This window comes from Panthera tigris, chromosome B3, assembly GCF_018350195.1.
Source record: "Panthera tigris isolate Pti1 chromosome B3, P.tigris_Pti1_mat1.1, whole genome shotgun sequence".
Classification (NCBI taxonomy): Eukaryota; Metazoa; Chordata; class Mammalia; order Carnivora; family Felidae; genus Panthera; species Panthera tigris.
In genome coordinates, this window is record NC_056665.1 from 42,930,421 (window position 1) to 42,948,343 (window position 17,923).

The window sequence follows — 17,923 nt, forward strand, 5'->3', positions numbered from 1 at the left end:
TTTATGTATATGTGTATGTATGTGTGTATGTATGTATTTTTGATTTCAAGTTTTTATTTAAATTCTAGTTAGTTAACATACAGTATAATATTGGTTTCAGGAGTAGAATTTAGTGATTCATCACTTACGTATAGCCCCCAGTGCTCATTACAAGTGCCCTCCTTAATACCCATCACCCATCTAGCCCATCCCTCTACCCACCTCCTTCCAGCAGCCCTCAGTTTGTTCTCTCTCCTTAAGAGTCTCTTAAGATTTGCTTCCCTCTCTTTTCTTTCCCCTTCCCCCATATTCATCTGTTTTGTTTCTTAAACTCCACAGATGAGTCAAATCATTTGGTTTTTGTCTTTCTCTGACTGACTGATTTATCTCTTAGCATAATTTCTTCACAAAAATAAAAAACCAAAAATGAGGGTGCAACAAAGTTAGTTTCTGAATGACTCATTTGTTAGCCATGCAAGGAATGCCTTTTATTAGTGGTAAGTTAATTGAATTATCTGAATGTAACCCTGAAGAAATGTGTCCAGAGTAAATAAGCTTAGGACCATTAGTCATTTTGGGAGAACAGTTGCTTGAACAACTAAGGACTTTTACAACAACATCAGTAGTCAACTAAAAATAAGACAAATGATTTTGACTCGTTTTCTTTGGCTCTTGAGTCACTAGATACTTCTAATACTGCTGTTACTGTACAGTCAAGTAGCCAGTGCTGAGTTTGAAGTGACTAAAGAATTAGCCTCTATGAATACTGACTTTGAGCCCTAATTAAGTGAAGCATTAAGTTGTCACCCCTGAGAAACAAACGTAAAAAAATTTTTTTTGCAAGTACATATGGTGACAGATAGTAACTAGATTTATTGTGATGATCATTTTACAATATACTCAAATATTAAATTATTTTTTATGTTTTATTTCAATTAATATGTTTTATGGCAATTATACTTTAATGAAAAACAAGTAATAAAAAATTTAAAAATCTTTTTTCTCATTAATAAACTTGTGTTTTTAAAATGTATACTCAATTGTTTTTATATTTTGAATTTCATCAATTAGAAAAATTTGTGGAAGTTTTTTTTCCTCTCTCTTGTTATCTAAGCACTTAAATAATAACCTCAATTTTATCTCAGCCACAAAGCCTAAAATATTTACTATATGGCTCCTTACCAAAAAAGTTTGTGAGTCCTTTGATTGATTGATGTCAGTGTATGATAGAATAACTTTTTCCCCTACCCCTTTTCCTCATGTACTTTTCTACCACAGGTATATTTTGGTGTTTAAAAAAAGTCTCTTGCGTAAATATAATTTTCATTGGAGATTGATAATTGCAATAATTTAAAGTTGAATAACAATTCTGGCAAATCTAATATGTACTCCTAATTTAATTTTCTTTGTGAATTGTTTTAGTTCTGGTGTTGTTTGGGAGATGAAACCAAAACAGAAATGGAAGCCTTTTAGTCAAAAGCAGATAATGTTGCTGGAACAGTCGTATAAAAAATACCAAGTATCCAGAGACCATGGATGGATTAAACTAGATAATAATTTTGAGGTATACCAAAAATTTTTTTGTTTTTTTTATATATGTATTTTTTGGTGGATAGTAAGAAAGGAGAATTTACTGTCCAAGTAAAATGTGTACAGAAACTATTGATTAGTAAATAAACTCATTTATAATAGGATTGGCATGACTAATATGAGTACATTTTAAATTAAAATACATTATTAAATCATATACTATAAAACATTTAAATATGTTTCTCTCCTGTATTTTTATAGTTTCTTCTGTTCACAAGACAGTTTCATGGAACTTGTTTTCAGTAAGATTATGCAGAAATTAATATTGTGTATTAGAACTTCTTGGTGCATCTTTAATGATACTAGTATAATTGGTAAATAAAGTCTGTGCAAAATTATATATTTCAGTAGTGAAAAACCTATGGAAAATCTATTCAGTTAGATTCATTAATGTAAAAGATTGTTGGACATGGGTGGACATCATGAATGCAGGTGTACTCTGTGCAGGCCAGTATTGCAGCTGAAGGCCACTTTTGCTCCAAGAAGATCCAAGAAGCTTGACTGCCATTTCTCATTTGCTGTGGTTCAGTCCCACAGTTTTGGTTACTCTTTGTCTTTGATATCTATCTAATGGTTGGGTTTGCATTGGCTATCAGATATGCTCCCCACCCCTACTCTCATCCCCATAAATGTTGGCCATGCTCAAATGAAAACAAATTGGCAGACCTAAATAAGCTATTAACTATTCATTGTTTAACTTTGCTAAAACAAAATTTAAGAGTTACCTTTATTCATTACTATTGAGGTTTTTATTTTTTATTTTTTAATTTTTTTTAATTAAAAAAAATTTTTTTTAATTTTTTAAATGTTATTTTTTTGGGGGGTACCTGGATGGCTCAGTCGGTTAAGCGGCCGACTTCGGCTCAGGTCATGATATTGCGGTCTGTGAGTTCGAGCCCCGCATCGGGCTCCGTGCTGACAGCTCAGAACCTGGAGCCTGTTTCAGATTCTGTGTCTCCCTCTCTCTGACCCTCCCCTGTTCATGCTTTCTCTCTGTCTCAAAAATAAATAAACATTAAAAAAATTTTTTTAAAAATGTTATTTTTTTTGTTTTTGAGACAGAGACAGAGCATGAGCAGGGGAGGGGCAGAGAGGGAGGCACAGAATCTGAAGCAGGCTCCAGGCTCTGAGCTGTCAGCACAGAGCCCGACGCAGGGCTTGAACCACAAACTGAGATCATGACCTGAGCCGAAGTCAGACACTTAACCGACTGAGCCACCCAGGCGCCCCTACTATTGAGGTTTTTAAACAATATAAAGCATGGTTTATTTCCTTCAACTGCAGTTTAATTAATTGAAAAATTTCCCAGTTGTTTTCTTGTTTTCCTAATAACTTCGATGGAAAAGTAATGATTCTGCTTCAATGATCCCAACTGTAGATGACCTTAAGGCAGATCTTTTGGTGAGACATACACATTAAAATGCTTTTCCCTTTCAGATTGTGAGTAAAGGGATATGTAAGATGGGCTACACTGCTAATACCAACTCATCGTACCCATATGTGCTTTTTTCCCAGGTCAATTTTGATAAAGTTCCCATGGAAATGCGCTTCCCTGTTCAGTGCCCGATAAAGCGAGATTTTTTATCAGGGATTCAGATTGAATTTAAGCAGTCTCCTCACCAGAGAAGTTTAAGGGCCAGGTTGTATTGGCTTCAGGTAACATTGTTATTATCGATTCAATAAATACATCTAATCACTTTGGGAAACTTGGGGATAAAGTTTTTTCTGCAAGGCTCTAGCATACGTTGTAAATAGTATTTTGCTTTCTGTTTGCATCTTTATTCCCCTTCTCCCACATATTCTGTGGATTCTGTATACTTAGCATCCAAGTCCAAAGACATTGTGACTATTGAGACCATTTAATTTCATCAGTTAGCCTGCAAGAGTGTTTTCTTGCACTGAAATTGTTATTTTTTAAATATTCCTCTGATTTTGTCATGGGACCCCCAAATTAGATTTTCTTTTGTCAGTCTACACAGGGCTGAGCTGGGCTTTATTGGAGAATGCTTTTGTCTTCTTGCTTGCTTGCTCCCTTCTTGCCCTTCTCACTCTCTTCCTTTTAACTCCTAAATATGATTAAGGACATTTTAATTTTTTTTCTTCTTTCTACCTATCTAATTTTGTATTTAGTCTCCAGTTACATTTTATTTAAATTATAAGCTATTAAAATCTCACATGATCCATAGGCACAAACATTTTGATTAATAGTGTGTATGCTGCACAGTGTTAATGTAGTTAGGAGGGTATTACATATTCCTTTATGTAAAAGGTTGCCCTTGCTGAGATATGTAAGAATTTTAGATAAAGTAAAACTTCTAATAGCACCATATACACAATGCAGACACTTAATTGTGATGAAATTAGCAGCATCTTCTATAATATTATCTCAAAAACTAAAAGTTTACATTATTTCAAATCTTGCTGAGTTTTCTTTCTTCTTCTTCTTCTTTTTTTTTTTTTTTTAGGTTGATAGTCAGTTACCAGGTACAATGTTTCCTGTTGTATTTCATCCCGTGGCCCCTCCAAAATCTATTGCTTTGGATTCAGGTAAAAAAAAAAAAAAAAAAAAGAAAAGAAAAGAAGTGGAGACAGTTTATTTTAAAAGTTAAATAGCCTTTTTATAAATAAAAAAAATTTTTTTAATGTTTATTTTTGAGAGAGAGAGAGAGAGAGAGACAGAGCATGAGCAGGGGATGGGCAGAGAGAGGGAGACACAGATTCCAAAGCAGGCTCCAGGCTCTGAGCTGTCAGCACAGAGCCCAATGCGGGTTCAAACTCACAAACTGTGAGATCATGACCTGAGCCGAAGGTGGGACACTTAACCGACTGAGCCACCCAGGCGCCCCTTAAAAATTTTTTTTTAAATGTTTATTTATTTTTGAGAGAGAGACAGAGACAGAGCACACACTGGGGAGGGGCAGAGAGATAGGGACACACAGAACTCAAGGCAAGCTCCAAGCTCTGAGCTGTCAGCCCAAAGCCATTGTGGGGCCCAAACTTCTGAACCACAAGATCATGACCTGAGCCAAAGTTGGATGCTTAACTGACTGAGTCACCCAGGACCCCCACACCCCCCGGCTGACTTTTTTTTTGATCCAGTATAAAGCTTGACTGTTTTTTTCTTTTTGTCTTTCTTCCTTTTAGAGCCCAAACCTTTCATTGATGTGAGTGTCATCACAAGATTTAATGAGTACAGTAAAGTATTACAGTTCAAGTAAGTAGATACCTGTGTTTATATAAAGGAATTTAAAATGAGAATCTACTTTGAAAATAAATTCCACTCTTGTGAGGATGACTTCCATATAAAAATTATTTTCCACCGGAGCATATCAGTCCATCTTTGGTCAAGTATTTTCAAGTAAATATAGCCCCTCTATAATTTTAAAGTGTAAAGTTCCTTAACCACCTTTTCCTGTTTGTAACTCCAATTAGAGTATAAAATAACCAGTGACATAAATGACATATATATTTGCGAAGTGTTTAGAGCAGTTGCTGTGGACTTTAAAAATGAAGTAGTACATGCTATACCATCTAATTGTATTTGTCTCATAATATGATGAATATGGGATTTGGGTATTTAAATGCTGAGTATTAATACAAGTATTTCCTCTAGTGAAAACTTCCCTCTAAAGAAAAAAACAATTTCAGTTTAAGGATACTTTCATCTTCTTAACACTTTTGAAGAGATGAAGGAGTAAGATCTTATTGGGACTTGATGCAAAAATCAAAGTTTTAACACTGATAATTACAAGGTTTGATAGAAACCCTTTTTCATTCTTCTAAAAAAAATTTTTCTGTAGGTATTTTATGGTCCTCATTCAGGAGATGGCCTTGAAAGTTGATCAGGGGTTTCTAGGAGCTATTATTGCACTGTTTACCCCAACAAGTGACCCAGAAGCTGAAAGAAAACGGGTAAAAATTTTTACTTCTTGGGAAAATTATAAACTAAATTAAATTAACTAATTAACTAAATTAGCCATCAACTACTTAGAGAAAAAAAATAAAATAGACATTCTTGTTTTATTTTTTTTTTCAGACGAGGTTAATCCAGCAAGATACTGATGCTCTCAACACAGAATTAATGGAGACTTCAGTGACTGATATGTCAGTTCTTAGTTTCTTTGAACATTTCCATATTTCTCCTGTTAAGGTTTGTAGTAATTATTATTTTGCAAGTTAGGCAGAATTGTACAATTTTTTAGGGGTCTGCATACAAAATGTGGGTTATAACTTGTATCAAATATTTGGTGGGAATTTTATTTGATTAATTGAAATAATTATGACAATTTTCTGTAACATATGTACAACCATAATTCCCACAGAGAAACCATCAGAGCATGTTCTCTAGTCTTGAATTAATAACCCCTTTATTCAGGGAAGGAGCTGACAAAAGCATTTCTTAATTAAGCGAAGAAGTGCTCACAACATTTAATGTTTTGGTTGCACTTTGTAACTACTCTCACGGTCTAAACAGAAAGCTATAATGGGCGCCCTAACCAGAATGTGAAAACGCTGAAGTAGGTATTATACTGTTGATGTGGTGTTTTTCACCCTTCCAAAATTTGATTGTATCTAAGAGAGTGGAAAATTGGATACCTTTCACTTGCCTGATTTTGTACTTTATGAACCCATTTTCTTTTTTCTTTCTGTTGTTCTTTTTAGGTTTTATAGGAAGAGGTGAATGCTTAGTAAATTCACAAATGCTATCAACCATAACGCTCTGAACTTGTGTAATGGGCCATATCTACAATTAAGTAACTCTTTAAAATATTGATGATCCTTTACATTCCCCCAAACTATTTACAGAACATTATTTTCAGTTTCATCCACCAACCCATTCAGCTAAATAATTTAATTTATAAAATGGAATTGAATTATTATTTTAAACTAATATACTAGGTTGGTAGTATTAGACCTATTTATAGTGTTGAGTTTAAAATTGATATCGTTTTATGTGGTAGGTTAAACACAGTTTCTTTTCCATTATTAAGCAAAAATCATATATGAGATTGAATAATACCTTCCACAAATACTTACTGAATGCCTCCTATCAAAGTTGTTCTGGAAGGTATAAAATGACTTCATGGGTTATAATCTTAGGGTAGTATTAAAGATTGTTAATTACCGATTCATGATTTTATGCACTTTGGAAATTGTGTCATGAAATTGAATAATTAAGATCATAAACAGTAGTTATTTTCTCATTCCATGGTGACTTTGCCTTAAGGGAAAGGCTGGAACTCTGTCCACCTAAGCTTACCTTTCACGGATCTCCACATTCTCTGACATCGAACAAACAAAAATACAAAAACAAACCAAAAAAAACAGCACGCAGGCTTTTCTGGTTTTACCCCAAGTCTCTTCTGTTGAGCTACACATTGGTTGGGTAAAATGCAGAATCAGAAAGGAGAGTCATCTGCTTTATTTGTACAGATAAAATTACCTTCTGCCTGTGTCTTTGCCACTGTTGCAGTAATGACGATAGCCCAAAGTAGAAACAACTAAATTAAATGGTAAGGTGAAGATCTCATGTTTAAGTTAAAGGAGTCTGTGGAAGCTGAAACACTTAACTCTTTTAAAAATTTATTTAACAGTTTGTTGCTGTAATTGTCATGTTGTTGTTACTTATTGTATAATTATAATTGTTATTGTTAATTATTGCCATAAATTATTTACTTTAGTTGGATGAAAATAAATGATTATTTGTTATTTTGACTGATAGACTACTTGTGTGCCACTTGACTTGTTTCTCTTCTTGAAATGATTATACTGTTTTTATGAAGTGTTTTGAGCCCCCTCCATATAAACACCATGGTATGTATACACTTTGGATAAAATTATAGCTCTGTTTTTGGAACAGACTGCTTTGTCTTTTTACAAAAAGGAAATATGAAAATCAGATATTAGTGAGTTACCCTGTGTTGTGTGTAGAGTAACAAATAATAGCTTTCTTTAGGACTGAAATATACAACATCTGTTTGTATCTGAAAGATTTGGTTCCTATGTATATAAATTTTTTGGTTGTTTTTAGCTTGTATTTATTGAACATTATTTTTCTTTTAGTTGCATTTGAGTCTGTCCTTGGGTAGTGGAAGTGGAGAGTCAGACAAAGAAAAACAGGAAATGATTGCAATTCATTCTGTCAATCTGCTGTTGAAAAGCATAGGTGCTACTTTGACTGATGTGGATGACTTAATATTCAAGTAAGATTTATGTTAAAGTAGATGGGGAGGGTTTTGTACCAAGGTTATTTTATGGATATTAATTCTTCCCATTTGGGCTACAGTGTTAGCTTAGAAAAATGGCAATTCTCATTATACTTGAAAAGTTTGGCCTCTTTCTAATTATGCTTTTTAGATATGCTTATTTTACTCATAAAAAGTATTATATTTTCTTCAGTTATTCATATGTTGATAATCATCAATGTAGATTAAAAATGGAATTGTTTGACTAGAACGTTATAAATTGACCACATTTTAGAACAGACTTATATTTAGAAATATGTAGCAGTATGATGAGATTTCAGTATAATCATATGGAAAGGTATAGATAATAATGCCACATTTAATCTGAGAATATTTATGTGTGCTAGACACATATAAATTCAGTGAGTGTTTGTTGAACTGAATATTCAACAACAGTATTGGAACAAGTAGTTACCTTGGAGGAAAAAAAAATCCATTTATACCATTTCCACCGTACTTGTACACTATCAAGTTCCATAGGAATGGAAGGATTAAATATAAAATTCAAATGAGAAAGACTGAGGAAAACAATGAGGTTAATTGTTGTCAAATCTCTTAAGTAAAGAAAGTGTTCTCAGTTTAAAAGCAATGGAAAAACCCACAGTAGAAAATGCAAGATAGATTTGATTACATAGAAAGTAAATACAACAGAATCAGTGAAAACAATTAGAAAACGAACTGGGAAAATAGAAGGACAAATATGACAAGGAGAGGATTAATAGTCTTAATATCAAACATTGATAAGACAAACCTAAAGATTCCAGTGCCATAATCACCAAAGGACAATAAGATAATTTGCAAGAGGCAAGATACAGTGGCTGATAAATATTTGAAATGTTCAGCTTTATCATATAGCAAATAATATATGCAAATTCAAGTAAATTGTCAAAGATTTTTAAATATGAGTAATCCTAGTACGAAAAAGGGCTGGGTCTAACAAATGGGCACTTTTTTTTTTAACTATTTGTAGGAGTGGAAAGATATATGTATACACACACACACATACACACACACATTATATATATATATATATATATATATATATATATGTCTCAAAGCCTCAAATGTTTTTGTAGTTTATCATTCAGTAATTCTTTTATTGGGAATTCAGTCCAAAAAAAAATAATAATCTTGAAATGCAACTAAAGACTTATATTCAAAATTTACATATGGCAGCGCTAATTATTATGGTCAAGATTTGGAAATGTCTGACTATGGTAAAATTGTTTTCTTATGACATTTCCACATGATGGAATGCTATGCATCCATTAAAAATGGTTACATAGAATTTTTGAGTAACATAGAGAGATCCTTATTCACAATATTGAGTGTAAAAATGCATACAAACTGTTTTAAATATTTTTGAATTGTATAGAAAAGAAAGAATTCAAAGTGGGAAATGAAAAGAAAAAAAAAACCTAAAAAATTCCCTGTGTAATGGGATTATGGTTGAGTTTTTCAATCTTTTTACTCTTTATGTACTAATTTTATAGTAATTTTGTTACCATAATATTAAGATCTCAAACATAAATTATATGTGGCAGATCTACAAATAGAATTGTAAAACAATTAGCAATGATTAACATACCATTGAAATTTTAAGTCTCTTTCTCTCCCAATGTAATGATCATGCCTTTGAATCTTTCTTTCTCCTCCCAGACTTGCTTATTATGAAATTCGGTATCAGTTTTACAAGAGAGATCAGCTCATGTGGAGTGTTGTTAGACATTACAGTGAACAGGTAATTTCCTATCATAGTAGCTCACAAAGAATATGCTTCATAAAATATCAAACAAAACATTTGTATGTGATTGCACAGTGTGCAACATTGTTTATCTAATTTACCTCAATCTGTAGTTTTATTTCTTAGTAGTTTTCTTGAATGACTAGTTTTTATTTCTTTAGCTCTTTCCCTTCTTAATAAAAGTTTTTAAAAGTTTCCTGTAGTGCCTTTTTTCCCTTTGCAATTATACATTTACCACTTTGGGAAGGAATACCAATGTAGGAGACATCTCACTTATTTCATAAATGTCTAAAGTTTCTAAGCATAGTCTAGTAGAAATGGGAGAGGAATTCTAAGCCAGGCTCTTTTCCATGCCTCAGTTATTCCATGGTTTGAATTGGGTGCAGGGGCAATTGTTGTTTCATGGTAGTGGGATACCATTGCTGTGCTATCGAATTCTGGGGTGAAGTTCCCCTTTCCTCCCTCTGCTAGAACGTCTTTTCTCCTACGGTGTATATAGACATTATGGTTATTACCTATTCAAATAAGGATATACTTTAATTTGTTTTTTCTTTTGATTATTAATTATTTCCCAATCTAGTTTCATAGTCACAGTGATACTAACATATTAAAAATAAGTATTTTTGAATTATATATTCATTTAATATGCATGCTCAGCCATGCAAGGTCAGTGTCATCCTCCTTCCATTTTTTAGATGAGAAAACTGAGGCCTATAGAGACTAATTGACTTGTCCAAGGTTACATAGCTGCTAACTGGCAGACTGCCTTAAGCTAATCTATCCAAATTGAAAGCAGTTGTAAAGTACCAGCATAATGCCTGGCACATAGTGAAAGATCGGTTAATGGATATAGTGGTGGTTATTCTGCATAGCTTTCCTTTAACAACCTAATTTAGGTAGCACTCTCCTTTTTTCCCAAGGCGTCATGATACTCTTCCTTACACCAGTAGTAAAGGACTTAATTTATCTTTTTTCTCTTTAGTTCTTGAAACAGATGTATGTCCTTGTATTGGGCTTAGATGTGCTTGGAAACCCATTTGGATTAATTAGAGGCCTGTCTGAAGGAGTTGAAGCTTTATTCTATGAACCCTTTCAGGTATTGATCTTATATTTAAGTATAGGTACAGAAAATGATACTCTGTTCTTTATGACAGATAATTTGTATTTTAATTGTATCTGGGAACTGAATCATATCCAAATAACAAAAATACGTTAATGTCATATTTTTACTTCAAATTACTTGAGATGACATTAAAAGGTTGTTTCAGAATTAATTCAGTGCTTCCGATGTCTAGGCATTAAAACGTGCCCACATCTTCCAAGATTTCATGTAGTTGCAAGGAAGACTGCTAGGTAGGTTCACATCATTTCAGGGCTGTTTCGCCACTATGGAAAGACTCATGAGCTGTGAAAAGCCCACTTTGTTTTGTATTCAAGCTTTCCTCTAACCTATTCACCTCCATTTAAGGGACCCAGGAGCCCAAAGTAGTAAGAGTTTTAGCAGGACAAAGCAGAGAGAATACATGGGAAAACAAAAGAATCAAAACTGTGGGCTCTTAGTCTTGCTACCAACGCAGCTGGTAACTTCAGACTGTGATTGAAACAAATGATTTATTTGTTTGGTTTTTGTTATCTCAGAAGAGTTGACTGAAACCATGTGGGCCGAAGGTGTCTTCATACCCAGTAGGTGTGCTGTCAGTATTTGCGTTAGAGGGGGAAAACTGTGACATCACAGTGTTTATGGGTCTTTACAGATTCTGTATCTTCATGGAAACCCTGAAATACTAGATCACAAGTCTTGAGATTATTTAAATTTTAAATAGCAAACTGTTCATTTATTTATTTTTTGGCCAGGGTGCTGTTCAAGGCCCTGAAGAATTTGCTGAGGGATTAGTGATTGGAGTCAGAAGTCTCTTTGGACACACTGTAGGTATGTATCACATAGTTGTGTGTGTAAATATATGTATTTTTTATAATAGTTATTCTAATATTCATTGTCTGTAAAAACAAATGATTATATTTAATAAAAGAGGGAACAGTTTTCTAATAATTCTGTTTAAAAGATGTGTTCCCTTATTCTTGAATGGAACACAGTTTAACCGTAGACTTCCTGGGTTTGTTTATATGTCTTTGTAGTATTGATTCAATGTCCTTTTTTGAAGAGAAACAATAATGTATCTTTAGAACAGTTTTAGGTTTACAGAAAAATTCTGGAGAATCAGTATACTTTAAATAGTTTGATTCCTTTTCTTAATGAGCAGAAATGTAAAAAATACATTTCTGTGTGTTTGTATTTGAGACAGAATTTGATGCACCTGTTTAAAGCAGAGGTGTGCTGTGTATTGTAATGCTGTTTGTTTGTTTATTTATTTATTTTAATATAATTTGTTGTCAAGTTGGCTAACGTACAGTGTATACAGTGTGCTCTTGATTTTGGGGGTAGCTGCTCTTTAAAGAAGCAATGTGATGGGGCGCCTGGGTGGCTCAGTCGGTTAAGCGGCCGACTTCAGCTCAGGTCACGATCTCACAGTTTGTGAGTTCGAGCCCCGCGTCGGGCTCTGGGCTGATGGCTCAGAGCCTGGAGCCTGCTTCCGATTCTGTGTCTCCTTCTCTCTCTGCCCCTCCCCCGTTCATGCTCGGTCTCTCTCTGTCCCAAAAATAAATAAACGTTAAAAAAAATTTTTTTTTTTTAATTAAAAAAAAAATAAAATAAAGAAGCAATGTGACTTACTTGTCCGGGTCTTTTGATAGGTGGTGCAGCAGGAGTTGTATCTCGCATCACTGGTTCTGTTGGGAAAGGTTTGGCAGCAATTACAATGGACAAGGAATATCAGCAGAAAAGAAGAGAAGAGATGGGTCGACAGCCTAAAGATTTTGGAGACAGCCTGGCCAGAGGAGGAAAGGGCTTCCTGCGTGTAAGTCTCATACTGAGTCTTCAAGAAGTCCTGAACTTCTGTATACACTTTAGAATATGTACTCGAAGCTGGTTGTTTGAAACTTGGCATATTCCTTGTGAGTAAAAGTCTGTCACAACAGCAGTAGTGAAAAACCGTGGGTTTTGCTGTTTCCTTGTGCGCTCTCCTTTGCTGATACCACCGTCACATCTTTCCCCCAAATCCCAGACTTCGTTTGGCACTTGGGCTGAAGTCAAAACTCTAGGATGATGGCAGATTAGCTCTCTTCTGGAAGAGGAGGAAGTAAAGCAGAGAGAAATATGGTCAATGATGGTAACGAGAGGGAGGGGGAGTTGTTTAGGTCATCATCACTTGACCATTTTTGTGGCAGGGGAAGTATATAAGTTAAGTTTTTGTAAACCAGGGACTGCTTTTCACTGTTTTTCAGCACTTTAAAAATTATACAGGTAATTACGAATATTGCTTAATTATACAGGTAACGTTATTTAATAAATAATGGAAATATAGGTAACTCTGTAAAGTTCTGTTTGATCACCGTCCTCTCTTCCCAGAAGTATCTGATTTTTTAAACAGTGGGTATACTTCAGTTCTCTTTCTTTGCATTTGTGTAACATACAGGTAGTTTTATTTACTACCATTACTTGACAAGTATTAAGAATGTATAAACGTATTACTGTTTTTAACTTGTAATTGTAACGTGTTTGTACCAGTGATTTATAGTGTTGTGTGCTGTGTAAGATAAAGTACTTTACTTCTTAGGCTATCTGCTGTCCTTCAGAGGTCCTTTCATTTTCAGTTTTCCACACTTCCACTAAATTAAAAAGTTATTTCATTAAAATTTGTAGTTATATCTTAGGGATTATTTGGCTCAACTCATTCATTTTACTGGTGTGGAAACTGAGGCTTAAAGAGATTGAATCAATTGCCCATGGTTATAGAACTAAATTGGTGCCAGAGCCAGATGTAGGATCTTTTTGCCTGCTTTTCTAATTCTTCCTGTTATAGAATTTTACTTGTACAAGGTGCTTTTATTTAAAATTTTCTGTTATGTAATATTTAAAAAATTGTAGTGCTCACTTAGCCACATGTTCACATTATCAAATAAGTCCTCATTTTTTTGAAAAAAAGTTATTTCTAGTGTGTAGGTGGAGACCTCTAGTGGTTGGCTTAAGCACCTTCCATTCAAGTTTGACTTTATGATTGATATCTCTTTCAGGGAGTTGTTGGTGGAGTGACTGGGATAATAACAAAACCTGTGGAAGGTAGGTTGAGAATGTCTCCTTCCTGTACAAAGTCTCAAGAATTGATACATAATAAGCATAACAGATGTTATTGCTACTAGTTATTTAATTGAATTTCTGATTTTATGCTCATAGTTTTAAATTGGTTTTAAATGAATGTACTTTCTTCAGAAAGTAGATGAAGTAATAGATTATGATTCAGACTTTGAATGTTATTTTCAGTGGGACCATAGTTCAACTGGGTTCCTTTAGATCCTCAATAGCAATAGATCTTTTTTTATCCTATTAAAAAGGTACTTTATTAATTGCAGTCCCAATCAAAATCCCAGTTGGCTTCTTTGCAGAAATTGACAAGCTGATCGTAAAATGTATATGTGAATTCAGGTGACCCAGTATAGCCCCAACAATCTTGAAAAAGATCAGAGTTGGAGAACTTACACTATCCAACTTAAAAACTTACCATAAAAGTACAGTAACTAAGACAATGTGGTACTGGCATATGGATAGACATAGATCAATGGAATAGACTTGAGATTCTAGAAATAAATCCTTACATTTGTGGCCAGTTGATCTTCAACAAGGGTGCCAAGGTAATTCCATAAAGAATACCCATTTCAACAAATGGTGCTGGGACACCTGGATTTATTTAAACACAGCGTTAATGTGTGTGACAGCAACTCCACTTCTAGGTATATATCTAAGGGAATTGAAAACATGTGTTCACTCAAAAACTTATGTATAAGTGTTCATAGAACATAATAGCCAGAAGGTGGTAGCAACCTAAATGTCTGTCAGCAATTGCATAATTAAAGAAAATGTGGTATATCTCTACAATGGGATGGTATCCAGCTGTGAAAGGAAATCAAGTGCTGTTACAAGTAGAAGATGAATGAACCCTGAAAACATGTTGCTAAATGAAGAAAAAAAAAAAAGTCACAAAAGACCACATATTGTTTGATTGCATTTGTAGGAAATGTCCAGAATAGGCAAATCCATAGAGATGGAAAGTAGATTAGTGATTGCCTAAGTCTGGGGGGCAGGGAGGAAGGAGTTAAATTGCACAGGATCAGTTGAGGACAGGTTGTGGGAAATGGCGAATGATTGCTAATAGTCATGGGGTTTATGTTCGAGATGATACAAATTTTCTAAAATTGATTGTGGCGATGGTTGCACAACTCTCCTATACCCAAAAGCATTTAATTTGTATACTGCAATGGGTATGTGAATTATATGGTAAGTGAATTATAATTCAGTATGTTCTTTTATTTGAAAAAAAAAAGTAACACTGCTTGAAAAATCTCTTGAGGGTAGAATCAAAAAAGAAAAATTTCTGGTCATTTCTTAAACCTTAGATTCTTGGGTCTAAGAAGCAGTGGTTGTAAAACTTGAGCACCACTCAGGATGGCCCAGACAGCGTGTTAAAACACTGATCACTGGGCCTCACTTTCTGACTTAGTAGGTGTGGGGTGGGGCCTAATAATTGGTATTTTTAACACACTTTGAAAACCACTGTTTTTTACATTTTATGATTAAATTCAACTTCTTTAGAAAGCCAAAATGTAGAAGATTTCTAGGTAAAACAGTTCAGTATTTGGCTCAGGATTTTTTGAGTTCAAACTTGCTTATTTTAAAATATCTTTATACATTCATTGTCCTTGGTTTTATGAAGGTGCCAAAAAGGAAGGAGCTGCTGGATTCTTTAAAGGAATTGGAAAAGGACTTGTGGGTGCTGTGGCTCGTCCAACGGGTGGAATCATAGATATGGCCAGCAGCACCTTCCAAGGGATTCAGAGGTAATTAAGTACATACCATGTACAAGGCATGTGTCTATGGACTTATTGTTGCTAGGAATACATAAATAAGTTAAATACTTTGCCTGCTCTTAAGAGTGTTAAATTCTGACTGAAAGCGCTTACAGATTCACAAGGTGGAGTGCCACCAGAAAGGAGTAAGAGGAGACAGTTTTTATGGTTCAGCTTGTCTTGTGTTCAACAAATGTTTATTAGTATCTACTATATGCCAGGCCCTGTTCTAGATGTCGAGGATACAAAGAGTGGACAAGTTAGTCCCTGCCTTTGTTATTTTGATATTTTCTTTTCTTTAAGAAAAGGTTGGGGGGGGGGGGCGGGGAATTGGAGTCGGACAGACTTGTTTATAATACTTGTCGCATAATAATGGACCGGTTATTTAAAAATCACTCTGTTTTTATCAAATATTGGTACAATATGGAATGTGGTACAGTATTTAATATACATATATATTTGTATTATTTTGAAAGATTCTCACATATTTTTTGTGCTTATTCTGCTGCCTTTACAGGGCAGCAGAGTCAACTGAGGAAGTGTCCAGGCTCCGACCCCCTCGTTTCATCCACGAGGATGGCATCATTCGCCCATATGAAAGACAGGAATCCGAGGGCTACGATTTATTTGAGGTATAAATTCTGTTCTTCATGGTCATGGGTAAAATTCAATATTAAAGATTTCTAGGACGAGGATTCCATGGGTGGTTCTTAAAGTTCCTGAATCATGAACTTCTTGTAAGGATTATACAGGGAACATGGTTTGTAGAGTAGAATTTTATTGTTTTTTTTTTTGTTTTAGCATAATGTTTTAAATGGGAATAACGTCATTTTTTTTTTCTGCACAGGAACAAAGCTTTTTTGTGCAGAAAGCAAAGCGTTAACAGAAGTCTTAGGCTTTATTACTGTTTGTGTGGTAGCTCATTTAGTTAACACTGTTAACTTTGGTCTCCTGCTTTATAGCTAATTATAGGAATCCCACTGCTTCCTTTTCTCCCAGCCAAATTAATTTATTTGGACTACTCTGTAAATCTAGATTTATTCAGGTAAACAGAAGCTGGAGGAAAGAAGAAAAAAGATTATGTATAATTATAATCTTTTTAAACCTTAAAAATGTTTTAAGGTGGATTTTTTTTTGTTTTTATTTTAGCTTTAACTTTACTGCTTTTAAATAATATATACATACGTAAATTGCTTTTCTCTCTTGACTGGATTCCCCCACCCCACAAAAAAAAATTTATTAATATTTTCCTACTTTGACTTCAAAGTAAAATGACTCTCCATTGTTCTTAGCCTTTGGTTTTTATTGTATGTTGATACATTTTATCTTCCTGCATGCTTCTAACTTTATTTTCTTTCTTTTTCTGCCTACACAGCAAGAACTGGAAATACAGGAGTAAATGTTTCCTATGCTACTACTTGATTTCATCCTTAAAAATCAAAACAAACTGTGGTATTAATTGACTGTCTTTGATTTATTTAGATTGATTGTTCATTTTAATTAAGTTTTCTTTACAACTCTCACCTCTCTCTCAACTTCTTGTACTGGCTCAACTACAAATTAGAATGGTGGTATCCCTGGTAATACTGTACAGGAATAAGAGATTAATATGAAATATTAAAGGATGTAGGAAATTAACTCCCTTCTTTTTTTAGTTGGTGAAAAACTTATATTGAGTTCAGAGGCAGACAATTTTACTATCATTTTGAAAGTTTTATCTTTCTTTATGGCATTCATGTACTTTCATGTAAATCAGAAAAATAAGAACAATTCTTATGTCCAATCTGTTATGTGTTCTTTCTATCTGTGAGTCCTGATGATGGAATGACCTAACTATGTTTCACACAGCACCCCAATTTACTCAATTTATGGGGCTGTTAACTGGGGCTTATGTTTTAATAATTGAAATACAAGTTGCTGTTGGTCTGTCCTTAGACCTCAAAGAAGCATTGAGACATGAATTTTGAGAACATGTGCCCTTAATCTCTTTTTTTCTTTTTTTTAACCTCTCAGTACTCTTGCTGGACAAATAGCAATCATTTTATAATGATGTTACATAAATATCAGCCCTTGGCATTTTTACTTTTCAAAACTTGAATCTCCTTGTTGATTATGCTTATTTCACAATTATTAGTTTTACTTAACATAAATAAAAGTTGAACGTGTAATTAGGCAAATTATTTATGTGTCCCTTGAATTTATAGCTATCTTTAGTTTTAAAAACCAATCCTTTTTAAGCTTCTAAGTTTTTAAAGAGGATTTGTTATCTTAGTGAGAACAAAATAATTATAAACTATCATTTTGAAATTAGTACCCTCATAGTTAATTTTCAAAGTAAATTGCAGTTTGATTTCTTATGATAAATGATAGAAATGTTTGATTTGACTTAACAGCATCTTATCTAGCA

General features: G+C 33.9%; 1 protein-coding gene across 1 annotated transcript in view; it reads left to right on the forward strand.

Annotated features, from left to right (window-relative positions):
- VPS13C (vacuolar protein sorting 13 homolog C) overlaps positions 1-17,923 on the forward strand; it is a 193,366-nt gene that overhangs the window by 163,190 nt on the left and 12,253 nt on the right. The window contains 14 exon segments of the mRNA XM_042988726.1: positions 1,402-1,543; positions 3,085-3,225; positions 4,035-4,116; positions 4,714-4,783; positions 5,370-5,481; positions 5,606-5,719; positions 7,633-7,772; positions 9,474-9,555; positions 10,541-10,654; positions 11,413-11,488; positions 12,310-12,473; positions 13,690-13,735; positions 15,384-15,507; positions 16,034-16,148. Of these exon segments, the coding sequence (XP_042844660.1) occupies positions 1,402-1,543; positions 3,085-3,225; positions 4,035-4,116; positions 4,714-4,783; positions 5,370-5,481; positions 5,606-5,719; positions 7,633-7,772; positions 9,474-9,555; positions 10,541-10,654; positions 11,413-11,488; positions 12,310-12,473; positions 13,690-13,735; positions 15,384-15,507; positions 16,034-16,148 (1,522 nt within the window).